At 38.5% G+C, this 13493-nt stretch overlaps 1 protein-coding gene across 1 annotated transcript in view; it reads left to right on the top strand.

The window, feature by feature from the left end:
• Positions 1 to 12702, top strand: part of frya (furry homolog a (Drosophila)) — a 60670-nt gene extending 47968 nt beyond the window's left edge. Inside the window, 18 exon segments of the mRNA XM_056756115.1 lie at positions 147 to 244; positions 338 to 508; positions 642 to 782; positions 1973 to 2152; positions 3109 to 3279; positions 3383 to 3457; positions 3539 to 3709; positions 5387 to 5572; positions 5713 to 5856; positions 7198 to 7364; positions 7438 to 7678; positions 7790 to 7939; positions 8074 to 8172; positions 8497 to 8511; positions 8513 to 8581; positions 10718 to 10828; positions 11109 to 11308; positions 11471 to 12702. Coding sequence (XP_056612093.1) covers positions 147 to 244; positions 338 to 508; positions 642 to 782; positions 1973 to 2152; positions 3109 to 3279; positions 3383 to 3457; positions 3539 to 3709; positions 5387 to 5572; positions 5713 to 5856; positions 7198 to 7364; positions 7438 to 7678; positions 7790 to 7939; positions 8074 to 8172; positions 8497 to 8511; positions 8513 to 8581; positions 10718 to 10828; positions 11109 to 11308; positions 11471 to 11729 — 2648 coding nt within the window. The 3' untranslated portion in view covers positions 11730 to 12702.
• The last annotated feature ends 791 nt before the right edge of the window (positions 12703 to 13493 follow it).

The following is a 13493-nucleotide window of genomic DNA, read 5'->3' on the forward strand; positions in this document are numbered from 1 at the left end:
AGAAACTCAAAAAAACGTTTTCCAGCCAAATTATTAAAGGACACTATCAAAAAAGTCCTTTAATTATGTAAAAAGTCAATTTTACTGTTTCTGAATATCAAGTTGTTAAAGTATGTCAAAAGTCAATCTTTTCTGTTGTGCTTCAGGTTTTCCATTGAATGTGCTCTGCCTCATCCCTCACCTGGTGCTCCATTTCGACTCGCCCACCCAATTTTGTAAGGATGTAGCCGAGAGAATTTCCCAGGTCTGTCTATGTTATTCTTCGCTTTCATCATAACTTGCACTGTTTAACAGTGAACATCTACATCTTTCTAATATCATTTCTTTTGATTGGCAGGTTTGCCTCAAGGAAAAGAACTCAAAGCTATCCAACCTCGCCCATGTGATGACACTGTACAAAACACACTCGTACACCCGAGATTGCTTCTCCTGGGTGAACGTGGTCTGCCGATACCTGCACGAGGCTTTTAGTGACAGCACGCTCAACATGGTAACCTGCATGGCAGAGGTGGGCAGAAATAATGGATTGTTTATTATAGAAATACAAATTAAATGTGAATTATGTGTCATTTGCATGGAAGAAAACACTTTTTCCCACTTGTCTTTGTTGCATTGTCTAATTTGTTTTGCGTTGTAAACAGTTGCTGGAGAAAGGACTACCCAGCATGCAACAGACTCTTCTACAGATTATCTACAGTCTTCTGAGTCACATGGACTTGAGTGGTATTCAAGCCAAACCCTTCAACGTCGAGGTTCTGACAACCATTGAGAAGTTTGTTCAGGTGTGACTCCTGTAATGTGCAAAAAACGTATTTGCAGTAAAGTATGCGCATTATCAAACAGATTTTATGTTGGTGGATTTGTTACGATCCAAATTGCACTGTTTTTATAATGGTTAGTTAAATGACATGGACAGATTTGGGCAATTCCGTAATGTCATCCAGGTTTGTACAATGCGGATAGTTCAGATGTCAATATTTGGGGGGTTAAATACCCATGTTAAGGCTCTCTTAAAGGTCCAGTGTATGACATTTAGCGGCATCTAGTGGTGAGGTTGCGAATTGCGACCAAAGGCTCACTCCACCACTCTTTCCTCCATTTTGAAGCACTACATAGGCTGACACAGAACTAAGATGTGGTCACGTTTTCACTTCTTTGTTGAAGGAGAAAAACGATAAAAAATTTAAAACACTCTTTGTAGAGCAGTTTATCTGTTGTGAGCAACTGTAGAAACAACATGGCGAGTTCAATGTATGGGGACCCACGGTGTATGTAGATTGAAAGAGCTCATTCTAAGATTATAAAAAAATAACGCTTCATTATGTAAGGTATTTAAACGCCTCTGAAGACATATTATATATTATATTATATTAAATTGCATTTCTGTCAATAGATCCTCAAAAAATGTACACATTGGACCTTTTAAAGTTTTTAAAGCATATTTAAGTGCCATCTTCATTTGTAGTGTATAGTTGCTTCGGATTTGTAAATTTTAATTCACAGAAATCGTATTCTGGGGACAAAAATATGTATCCTTGATCACATTGATTTAATCCATATCTCATCCAACATGAATATCCTCATGACATAGCATTATTTCACTGCATTTCTCCCTTTAAAAAACAATCTCTCTCACATTATTGGTAACACCGTGACTTTTCCATCTCTCAACCCTTCCTCTGGAGAAAAAAAATGCACTCAACCTTGTGGCAGGGCTATAAATCCAGGGCACACCCAGAAGCAGTCTATAAACAGTCAGTCCTATTGGCCGCTGGCCACATTACTGAGGCCTTCAGAGCAGTGAGACGTTCTTCTGAACCTTTCTCGCTGGACTCGTATGTTTGTCTTAGCAGAAGAAGAGACGGCTGCTGCCTGCTAGAATTGATTGACTGTGTGTAACTTTTTGCTAATTGACTTTTTTAAAGAGTCTTTTGAGAAATAACTTATGTCTGTTTTGTGTTTGCAACTTAAGACTGCACATTGGAAGGAAGCCTTGAACATATTAAAGTTGGTGGTTTCCCGGTCGGCCAGTCTGGTTTCGCCATCGTCGCCGCTGAGCAACGTGTCCAACGTGGATGTCAGGCGTGTGTGGGACACGCCCTCCAAAGCCTTGCCCGGGAAGACCCTTGATTTCCACTTTGACATCTCAGAGGTAATAAATGCCCCCTCACACTCTTCTGAGACGTTTAAGATAAAAAAGGGTCAGCTTGAATATATATTTTAAAATATTATATAGGTTGAAATATTGATTTTTATTCACATGCATTTACGTCCAGTTTTAAATATTTCACTATTATTCTGAAATGTGGAAAAGACAAAATGTGTCTGAACATTCTGACTGAGCAAGAGCAGTGAGGGTTGGGTACACAGTGTCCCAAATTTGACATTGAACCAACAAACCACCAAATTCTGGCATTCTTTGTGGGTTTGTCTGTGCTTTCCAAGGTGGAGTTATTTTTGATCCTCTCTTTCTCATTTATTTCCTGCAGTTTTATTTCACAATTAGTTTAAAAAATACAGTGTTTCAAAGCAATCTCTACAGGTTATTTTGAAATTATAATAATTGGATTTTCTGTTTTAAACCTGTGAGAGACACCCAGTCTCATCAAAGTGTGGGAACCAAACAGGGAGCTATTATTGTAAGGCAGGAAATTCCAGGAAATGATGTCGCTGTGTGGCTGTTTCGCTTTGCATGTAGAACACGAGACGGTCCTTCCAGAACTTTAAACCAGACTTCTTTGCCTTGTTGGACGTATTTGACCTGGGACATATTTATGACTTTCTTAGAGAGCATAAAACAAGGTTCAAAACATGCTTGCTTTCATCCAAGCAGACAGGACTTGAGGGCAGGTGTGCAACACGGGAAGTCCTGAGATTCCCACATGCTTTGCTTGGCTCCATTTATTGGTGTTTCCTCTTCCAGAACGTCACTACCAGAACACAGCAACTCGGGGACATCAGGAACAACTTCCACCTTTTCCAGCTGGCACTGAATTGTTTGTGGAAAACTGAAGCGGACGCAATTCGACTTGACGTCGAAGAGAGCCTCGAGAATAAACAGACCCTTAAATCCCTGGGGTAAACGGTGCATGACATTGTGTTTTTCAGACGCCAGTGATTGGCCGGCGCTACGACGAGCTCCGTGGTTCCCCGAAGCAAGATGTGCAGAACGGAGGACGGGTCGCCGTGACGTGCAGTATCTCCTCGACATCCTCTGGCTCTTACCAAAACAATCACGTGCTGGTGCCGGTCAGCTGGAAACGGCCACAGTCCTCACAGGTAAGCTACATAGTGTCTCAAACTGACATTTCCACTTATTTATAGGCCAACCCATTATGAAGTCAATTGACAATATTTGGATTGAATTTTTCTACTCATTTAGAAAAGGACGCGTGAAAAGCTGGTGAATGTATTAACACTGTGTGGTCAAGAAGTTGGACTCACCAAAAACCCTTCTGTAAGTTACATTGTAAATTATTTGTGGGATGAGGTCTGGAGTGAATCAATCACTCTAAAATGCTCTTCACCACTCCTGCAGGTGATTTTCTCATCCTGTGGGGAACTGGACCTGATCGATCACCAGCCCAGTCTGGTGTCCTCTGAGGACGGCACACGAGACACGGAAAACATGGACGACACCACGTCTGAGCAGCAGTTCCGTGTATTCAGGGACTTTGATTTCCTGGATGTAGAACTGGAAGATGGAGAGGTAGGAATAATTTTAATAAGTATACAAACTAAAATTATTTGTTCTGTTCTTGGTTGCAAACCTTTGACTACCAAATTAACTGAACTTTGTTTAGACTATAATGTATAACTTTGGGAAAGCTGATGACTGATGTCAAATGCGCTGTGCTTTTCTCCAACTTAGAGCATTAGAAAAGCACTAAAACTGTTACACTGTCACTGTTTGCACGATGCAACTTTAACTGAACTCTTTGTAATACATTCTCCTCTCCTTGTCTATGTCTGTGCCTTCAAGGAGATGCAGGTAAGCCCAGGTGTTGTGCTGTGTGCAGGAAAGTACGATGATGCGGTGTTTTGTCACAGTTTACCCCAAACGTTGCAACTGCGTTCTGTGCATGTTCATATTTCTGCTTAGGAATTATACTGAAAATGAACACAGTTAGTCTTTTTAGACCTTGCGGATTCAGACTGTGAGCAGTTAAATATAATATATGTACATGCATATTATATATTTCTTTAAGAATGGAATTGTTTGGTGTCATTAATAATTTTACAAAGAAGTATATTATATAAGAAGATTTTTTTTTAATCAACACTGTTTTTATTGTTTTTTACATAAAGCCATTGGAATAACACTGACACAATTACAGGATATGGTACATTTCCTTTCCCCAAATACAAAAAAATTATAATAATCATGATGAAACATAAATATAACAATAGTAAAACAAAGAATAAAATAAAGAATATAATAATAAATTATAAACATACAGACATTGCTCATTTCCATCAACCCTGCATAACTACTGGTTGTATCAAAGATATTTAAAAAAAAAATGAATATGATATGAAATGTAGTTATGGTTATGTACTCCCACTGGAGTTTCCCATTATGTGCATTTCGGTAAAAGTCTTCTTTATAAAAGAAAAAAAATACTAAGCAATATATACATCTGTACAGTAGCATAGCAGTTCCTCTTTAGTCTTATGGTCTTATGAAATCCCGAGAAACAGGAATTTGCAGACTCACATTGGTTTGCTGACTAAGTATGTAATGCCATAAATACTCTGAAGAGGGCAGATTCAGCCTTTTAAATAAATTCTTGTGGATGTTGCGGATGAGATAGGGTGGACGTTCTACATCAAAATTCTGTCACCCTCATGTCATTTAAAACCTGTATGATTTTCCTTTTGTGGAACACAAAAGAAGATATTTTGAGAAATGTCTCATTGGCTTAGTGTCAATGTAAAGGAATTCAATAAGGGCTAATGTAGTTAGGTTACCAATATTGTTTTAAATAATATCTTTAGTTTTCCGCAGAATAAAGAAAATCATTAGGGTTTAAAATGATATGAGGGTAAATACGAAGGAAGTATTTTTATTTTTGGGTGAACTGTACCTTTAAGGTGGCTGACAGGAAAGCGTTATTTAAACTGTGGGGATCTGTGCAGGAATATGGATGAGGATTTTTGGTTTCAAGACCAGTCATGACTGTACTGTGATAACTTACTCTACTTAAAGAATTATTCTTTAGAAGCTGTATTACCTTTTTAGTTAATATACAGTATTATTGTGCTTATCCTTTTAATACTGTATACTGAAATATCTTGTTTGAGCTAGCTCGCATACCGAGTGATTCAGGAGCATACTCTGTGCACCATACATCCATTCTTAAAGCTCCCGCCCCTTCTCTGATAGGGTGAAACAGTGGACAGCTTTAACTGGGGTGCACGGAGACGTTCTATTGACAGTCTGGATCAGACTGAGCCTCAACCATTGGAGGAGGACAGCCAGCTTTCAGGAAGTTCACCCAGCCTGTGTCCAGTCATCCATGATGATTCTGAAGAATCTTCTGAGGAGGAGCCTGTCTATGCATCACAGCTAGTAATGTTCATTTTGCTTATTGTACATCAAATAGAAGTTTAAAATTGTTTTCTGTATGTTACATCAACCCAGTATAAATCCAAGTAGTTGTTCCAGATATTATAAAGTTGAATATAACTGTGATCTCTGTCTCATTTCAGAATGTCAGCCTGTCTCCCACTGAGGAATTAAACCCCACGAACTATCCGCCCGTCTTCTTTGACAACGCTCAAGCTGACCCAGTGCCTCTTTCCATCCCAACGCCAAACTTTGAGATCTCACTACCCGAGGGCTCGACCCATCGGGTGAATAAGAGTTTCAAAATGGCTGACCTTTGGGGGCAGACTAATTCCTGCTCATACCATGCATCGGTTCTTGAGTTTTTCCATTATCACGGCTGAAGATAGAATAATCTCCCTTTGCGCTTGCTTTATCTGGCTGCCTCTGCTTTTAGCTTTGATGAAATATAGGAATTGTAGTAGTCGGCTGACACTGTTTCGCCATTTTAGGCTTTTAGGAGACATTCGACTAGTTCGCCGAGGTGCATGGATTGGCATGCTCTTTAAAAACTCCATGCTTATGAATTCAAACCGTTTCTCCACTTTCGTCTTTGTGGCCACCACAATCTCAAAGAGAGGCTTTGGATGAGCCACTACGGCAATGTGTATGGCTCCTCTTTGGGTTGCAGGGCTGTAACATCACTCACATGCTAAATGCTAAAGGTTAAAAAAGAGAGTGTACCCATTGCCTGTGGCTGTAGACATGAGACCAGATTTTTTTTAAAGGGTCTCAATTTTTTTGAATCAGAAATACAAATTGAAAATGTAAAACAAAAAGCACATAAAAGACAAGATTCTCAGCGGGGAGAGTTTTAGTCTGGAAAGGTCAGTGGCTTCGTTGTGAATTTTTGTACGCTAGTCTATTTGAACTTTAATGGTTTTAACTGTAATTTGGTTACATTTTAGTATCACGTAAAAAATTATGCATTGACTTGCAACCCATTTACACCTCTTTACAATTACATCTATGTATGTACATTTTCATTTAGTGGTTGACTGAAATTACGGATGTGGATATAGCTATCCACAGAGAGTGCACAGTGGCCAATCGCAGGTATAAAGTCGATGGAGTATACACAGTATGTGTATGCAATATTGCTTAGTTGTACACAATTTATACTTATGTTCAGGAATATGAAGAATCAATGATAAACAATATAGAGGGTAAAGTTACCAGCCCATACACATCTTCTCAAATTGGCCGAACACTTGCTTAAGAAATTAATATCTTCCTCTTACACTGAGACAATCAGCCACATAATCAATTTTTTTAAGAATATCATTTACAGTTTCTGTAGAACACTTTGCCAGATGTAAACAACACTAGTACAGGAGCACTTCCTGGTTTAGTTTTTTAACATCACACAGGCGTTTTAACAAAATAAAACCAAATGAACATTTACAACTGAATCAAAATGGAGAATGAAAATGTTAAACTAATAAATGAAAGTGCTTCGGGACCAGTTGTGCTTACGTCTTGTGAAATGATGTCAGAACTCTTTCCATAGTACAACTCATATGTAATAAATTTAAATAGTGGCAAAAACAGTACATTATACTAACAAACTTTTTTTAATTCAAAACTAGCCGGAGGATTCAGCTGAAGAAGATGAGTCAAGCGTGAATGAGAATGATATCTCGCTCTGCATTTATGAATTTCCCTCTGACTTCACTTCCTCTGACATCGTAACAGTGGACACACCCGAAATTGAAGAAAATAGCTTTGAGGACAGTGGGATAAACTGCATACCCAGGTACTTACTTAGCAAATTCATGTGGGTTTTAAATCTGCGTTAAAATAAATGGATAAGTCAAACCTTTCTCTAGTGGGTTTGGAGAGGAGCACGGCCCTGTGAAAGAGCCGGACGAGGAGAAGGAGGAGCTGTCGCTAGAGTCTCGTTCCTCCCCTCCGCCATCTCCCTTTTTCTCTGCCATCCTGGCCGCTTTCCAGCCGACGGTGTGTGATGATGCCGAGGAGGCTTGGCGCAGTCACCTCAACCAGTTGGTGACTGACTCGGATGGTTCCTGTGCTGTCTACACCTTCCAAGTCTTCTCCTCACTCTTTCAGGTAACATAGAAACTAACTTTGAACTTCTCAACTAATCACAATGAAGAACTGAACAATTCCAAACAAAGGTCATTTGGCAGTTTTAATTTCAGTTTTGTGTCTGACCCCTAGAGTATACAGACCAGATTCTGCACCTTGACCTGTGATGCTGCTGGTTACCTTGGCGATGGCCTTCGAGGAATAGGTGTCAAGTTTGTGAGGTCTTCCCAGATGCTGACATCATGCTCGGAATGTCCAACACTGTTTATGGATGCAGACACAGTGAGTTCAGTTTTTGTGATCAAGCCTTATATAAAAAAATGTCATCCTCAGTATCTGTCGAATGTCTCAGTTTGTGTGTGATTGCTATTCTAGATGCAGTTGTTACAAAATGTATGTTATGATGAATGTTTCAGATTGTGTCCTATGGCCTCTTGGAGAAGATGAAGTTTAGTGTATTAGAGCTACAGGAATACCTGGAGACCTACAATAATAAGAAGGAGGCAGTCCTATCGGTATGTTTAGTTTATTTTTAGCTCAATGATGTGACACTTATTTACTGATCTATTACCTCATTTAAAAACATTGCAATGCAGTTCATACAGACAACTAGTTGGATTAATCCTTGTTATGGTGAACATGATTTCAAATAAATGTTATTTATCTGTGGAACATGAAGTGAAAAATTGTTAAGGGGGTGTAGCATGTGTGTATGTGTGTAAATTAAACATTGTCTTCCTTTATAATCAATGGTTTCCCCACCCCGCATTCTTTGACCCATTTATAGAAGGTTAATATGATGCAACATCAGATTTTATTGTTATGATCTTGACTTCTAGTGGCTATGCAACTGCAAAGGCAACCTTTCCAAAATGTGCTGGAGACGGAGTGATCACATACCAGACCGCTAATACAGAGGAGAAGGTACGACACCAGCCTTTTAACTTAAATTATAATCTTAATAAATGGAGCTTCAAATAACACTTAAATAGATAGTTCACCCAAAATTAAACTTCTGTCATCCTTTACTCACCCTCAAAATGTTTATAAAGTTTATTGTTCTGCTGAACACAAAGAAAGATATTTGGCAGACTTTTTGGAACCAAACAGTTCTGGGGCACTATTGACCAATATAGTCAGGTAAAAAACTACTATGGTAGTCAATGGTGACCCAACTGTTTGATTTTCCACACTCTTGAAAACATCCTCTTTTGTGTTCAATAGAAATAATAAAGTTATACATTTGTGGAACAACTTAGGCTAAATGATGACAGAAATTATTTCCTTTTTGGGTGAACTATCCCTTTAAATCATCAATAGTTCATTGTGTCAGTATATCACGGAATTGGCATGGTATCTCATGTTAATGTATTAGCTGACTATTTTGATGTGTCTGCATCGTCTGCTGATGTATGTCCCTTTTAATTGTCGTTCTTTCTTGAGATTTTTTTATTGTTTTAATAGGAGTTTATTTTAACTAAAATTATTTTAGATTCCATTTCAATCTGTCTTTTATATTCCCTGCATTTCGCTGTGCGATAGCTCTGTGAGTGACATCCTTCTCTTTTCTATCTGCTCTTAATCTTGAGCTTGAAACTATTACTGCACAACAGCACCTCCCATTCTTATATTTGATGTGGTGAGCTTACATGTTAAATAATAGTGATAGTTCACCCAAAACACAAAAACTCTGTCGTCATTTTAAACCTGTATGACTTTGTTTCTAGGGGGTCACGGTGGCTTAGTGGTTAGCACGTTCGCCTCACACCTCCAGAGTTGGGGGTTCAATTCCCGCCTCCAACTTGTGTGTGTGGAGTTTGCATGTTCTCCCCGTGCCTCGGGGGTTTCCTCCGGGTACTCCGGTTTCCTCCCCTGGTCCAAAGACATGCATGGTAGGTTGATTGGCATCTCTGGAAAAATTGTCCGTAGGGTGTGAGTGCGTGAGTGAATGAGTGAGTGTGTGTGCCCTGCGATGGGTTGGCACTCCATCCAGGGTGTATCCTGCCTTGATGCCCGATGACTCCTGAGATAGGCGCAGGCTCCCCGTGACCCGAGGTAGTTCGGATAAAGCGGTAGAAAATGGATGGATGGATGGACTTTGTTTCTTCCGCCTGAACACAAAGAAGATATTTTGAAGAAAGTTGGTAACCGAACAGCACTTGCCCCATTCACTTCTATTGTATGGACACAAAACCAATGCAAGTAAATGGGGGCCAGTTAACAACATTCTGCAAAATATCTTCTTTTGTGTTCTGCAGAAAGAAAGTCAAACAGATTTAAAATGAAAAGAGGGTGAGTAAATGATGACGGTTGTTTATTTTTGGGTGAACTATCACTTTAAAGAAACAAGGAGACTTCTTTAAGACAGGCTTTGTCTTACTCAAGTGTAGATAACCTACACTACTCTAGCTGAAACACTTTTGTGCAAGATCACTTGTTTAATCTTACAAATAACTAATTCCGTAATAAGCTAAACTAATTGATAAAAGAAAAAATGAGAAACGGGATAATAAATGGACATATAGTCAGTCGTCCAGCAAAGACCCTTTGCAAATGTAAAAATTGGAGGATGTACTTGTGACCTGCCTTGCAGGAAATACTTCTGCAGGGTTTTGCCTTCTTTATATGCTACTCTTTTAACTTCTTGCTCATGCATGCCTCTGAAATGACGCCATCTTTTGGCCGTGCTTATTGCATGTGCCGGCGGGCTGCATGTTGTCACACTAAACTCAAAACCTTTCTTTTCACTTTCTCACTTCTGTCTTGCAATACCTGCTTTATAGCAAATGGAATCTCTTGCAGTAAGTTTGATCAAATCCTTTTAACACATCTCTTGTTTCATGTCACATGAACAGAGCATTGCAGAATATTACAAAGCGTGTCAGCGTTTCTTCTCACACAGGCTTTGGATTTCTTTCACGATAATTGCTTTATAAATATGCTTGTATATTCGCTGATGATTTTTAATATAAATGCATTGCCGCTCTATGATATACAGTATCTGCTTTGTAGAATGAGAAATACCACAGTGACAAATGTATTTATTTGTCTTATTCACAGCAACTGGAGCTTTGTCAAAGACTCTACAAACTCCACTTTCAACTACTGTTGCTATTTCAGTCTTACTGTAAGCTGATTGGTCAGGTTCACACCATAAGCTCGGTCCCTGAGGTACGTGGATACCTTTTTCTCCTCATTTAAGATTATACATTACACAAAATAAGTACCATAAAACCTTTCCGTAACAAAATAACTACCAAAGTATTACATTTCTGGATATGTACAAAGGTAATACCATGATATATTTCCAAATACCTTGAAGATACCATAGTATATGAATATTGTAATATTATTCATTATTAGTATACATCACATGTTTCATGATATTACAGACTTACACTATAACTGTATCTCATACTGCATGTATATTCATTTTTTTATAACCTTATAGCTGCTGAACATGTCAAGTGAGCTGAATGATTTGAGGAGTAACCTGCAAGCAGCATCAGTGGGCGGTGAGCCAGCAGTCGAGTGCAAAGACTCCAATGCCGAGTCCCCCTACAGCTCCTCTGAAGCTGCTGTGCAGGCTATTCTAGAGAGCCTTAAAGACAGTGAATTCCACAGAGCAATCCATCACATACGTGAATGCAGGTAAAATTTTGGCAGTGAGAAACAGAGTCGTAAAAAACATTATAATAATATTAAATAGGAAACACTACAACCTGTATTTTGTTATTTATTGTCTTTGCGTTTTAAATCATGTGTCATATGTACTTTGATAATGGCACTTACCTGAGTATCTTGATATTTTAGGAAAATGTGGCCTAGTGATATCTTCGGCAGCAGCTCAGAGAACGAGATCCAGACTCTACTCAACATTTATTTCCGGCACCAGACTCTGGGTCAAACAGGCACCTTCGCCCTGGTTGGTTCCAAACAAGACATGTCTGAGATATGCGGTCGACTCACCGAGCTCAACTGCGAGATCCGAGAGATGATCAGGCGAGCGAAGGGCTATCTGGCCATCACCGCTTTTCTTCCGGACTCCAGCGTGACTGGCATCAGCCTTTGAGTTGAACCTTGGGAGATCACCCAAGCAATGCCATTCTTACCACCTCCCTCTTCTTCTGTCTGAAGACGGAGCTGTATTTATTGTTCTTCCCTAGCCCACACAATAAAAAGTATATCGCCCACATGATATAACTCGTATCGCTTAAAGAATTGCAACAGGGGATGGACGGTGGAGTTGAAACAAAGACGCCTTGCCTTTTTTGCACTACTGTGTAGCTACGGGGTCCTTTTCCAAACGGGGGTCCCTAACGCTGCAGGCATACCAAAGCTCTATGAAAGACTCCTCCTGCTAACTGTCTACCATTATCAATGTCACGGGAAAATGTGCAATGCCTCACACAAAGTGAAATAATCTGTCATTCTCGGAGAGAATGTTTCAAAATGTTCGTGCTCTCAGCTACTTGAACAGAACCATGAATGATGCAGAAATATTATGTTCTTTTTTATTTGTTTTGATTACAAATAATACAGCTGAAACCCTTCGCTTACGTGGCTTTTTAAATGTTACGAAAAGATAGTATACAGAGCACATCTTTCTCAGCTTTTACACGTACCTGTACAAAAGAAATATATCCAACATGATGCAATGCTACTGTCAGAGAGACCTGGATGCATAAACAGGCACTCCAGCACTTATTTATGGGGTTATTTAATTTCACTAATGTCTTTCTACTGTTTAGTTGCTCGCAGAAGATTTATTTATATTCCTATCATGCTTAAAATGGTCTAGTTTTATAGGATTTAATATGTCTATTTCTGTCATTTTGAAATGGCCAAGCATGCAAAGGTATGTACCATAAGAGAAAATAGAAATATTTATGGAATAAGAAACTATTTTAACTGATAATTACATTTGTACATAGTAGTGGGAGTATGGCTTATTCTTGTAAGGTTTTATTTTTATGGTTTTATTTTGCTGTCTGCTGTATGAAAGTGTGCATGCAATAAATAGATTAATAAATACTATTAATAAACACCTGTTTGACTGCATGTTTTTTGTGCAAGTGTTCATAATTATTTGCTCACAAGATTATGAAAATATCATATGATTATAACAGATGCCATAGGATCTGTTTAATTGACCTTTTTAAATGTCAGAATTTTGCTTCATGAGGTCCCTGGGTATCCGTCTGTGGTGTTGCCTCAAAATAAACTACATGCCAAACGTATAGCAACCATGTCTTTTTAAATATATATAATATTAGAAAAGCGTGTTTCTTTTCTCACAAATATCATGGTACAAATATGGTTCATGGAGACTAATGGTTAATTTGTGGTTACTATTGCTTTACTTAAAAAAGTAATATATTGGAGTACATCACAAGAACAGTGATACAGTATCATACAGTGGAAAAGTCAAACATAAGAATATAATTAAATATATGTTGACAATTAAGTGATTTAAGGAATCAAAAATATCTGAAAGAATAAAACAACAAAGATTATGATGATTAAATGAATGCATGACTAAATGTAAATGACTATTGGTAGAATATTTTAAATATTTTTTATTTTATTTTCAACTACAAATTCTAACTATTCATACGAGAAAGGATTACAAAAAATAATATAACATGTAAAAATTATTAACATAATGAAAGAAAGACAATCAACCCAAAGAATACATTTAGGAAACACGAATACTTCCTTTCTTCGCAGTTTTGGTTCTGTGGCGCACGTAAGCCCGCCCTCTGTGGAGACGCACGCTTTCTCATTGGTCGAGACTGCAGCTTTTCCGATGACGACATGACGCTTACTGGCGGGA

This window comes from Triplophysa dalaica, chromosome 9, assembly GCF_015846415.1.
Source record: "Triplophysa dalaica isolate WHDGS20190420 chromosome 9, ASM1584641v1, whole genome shotgun sequence".
Lineage (NCBI taxonomy): Eukaryota > Metazoa > Chordata > Actinopteri > Cypriniformes > Nemacheilidae > Triplophysa > Triplophysa dalaica.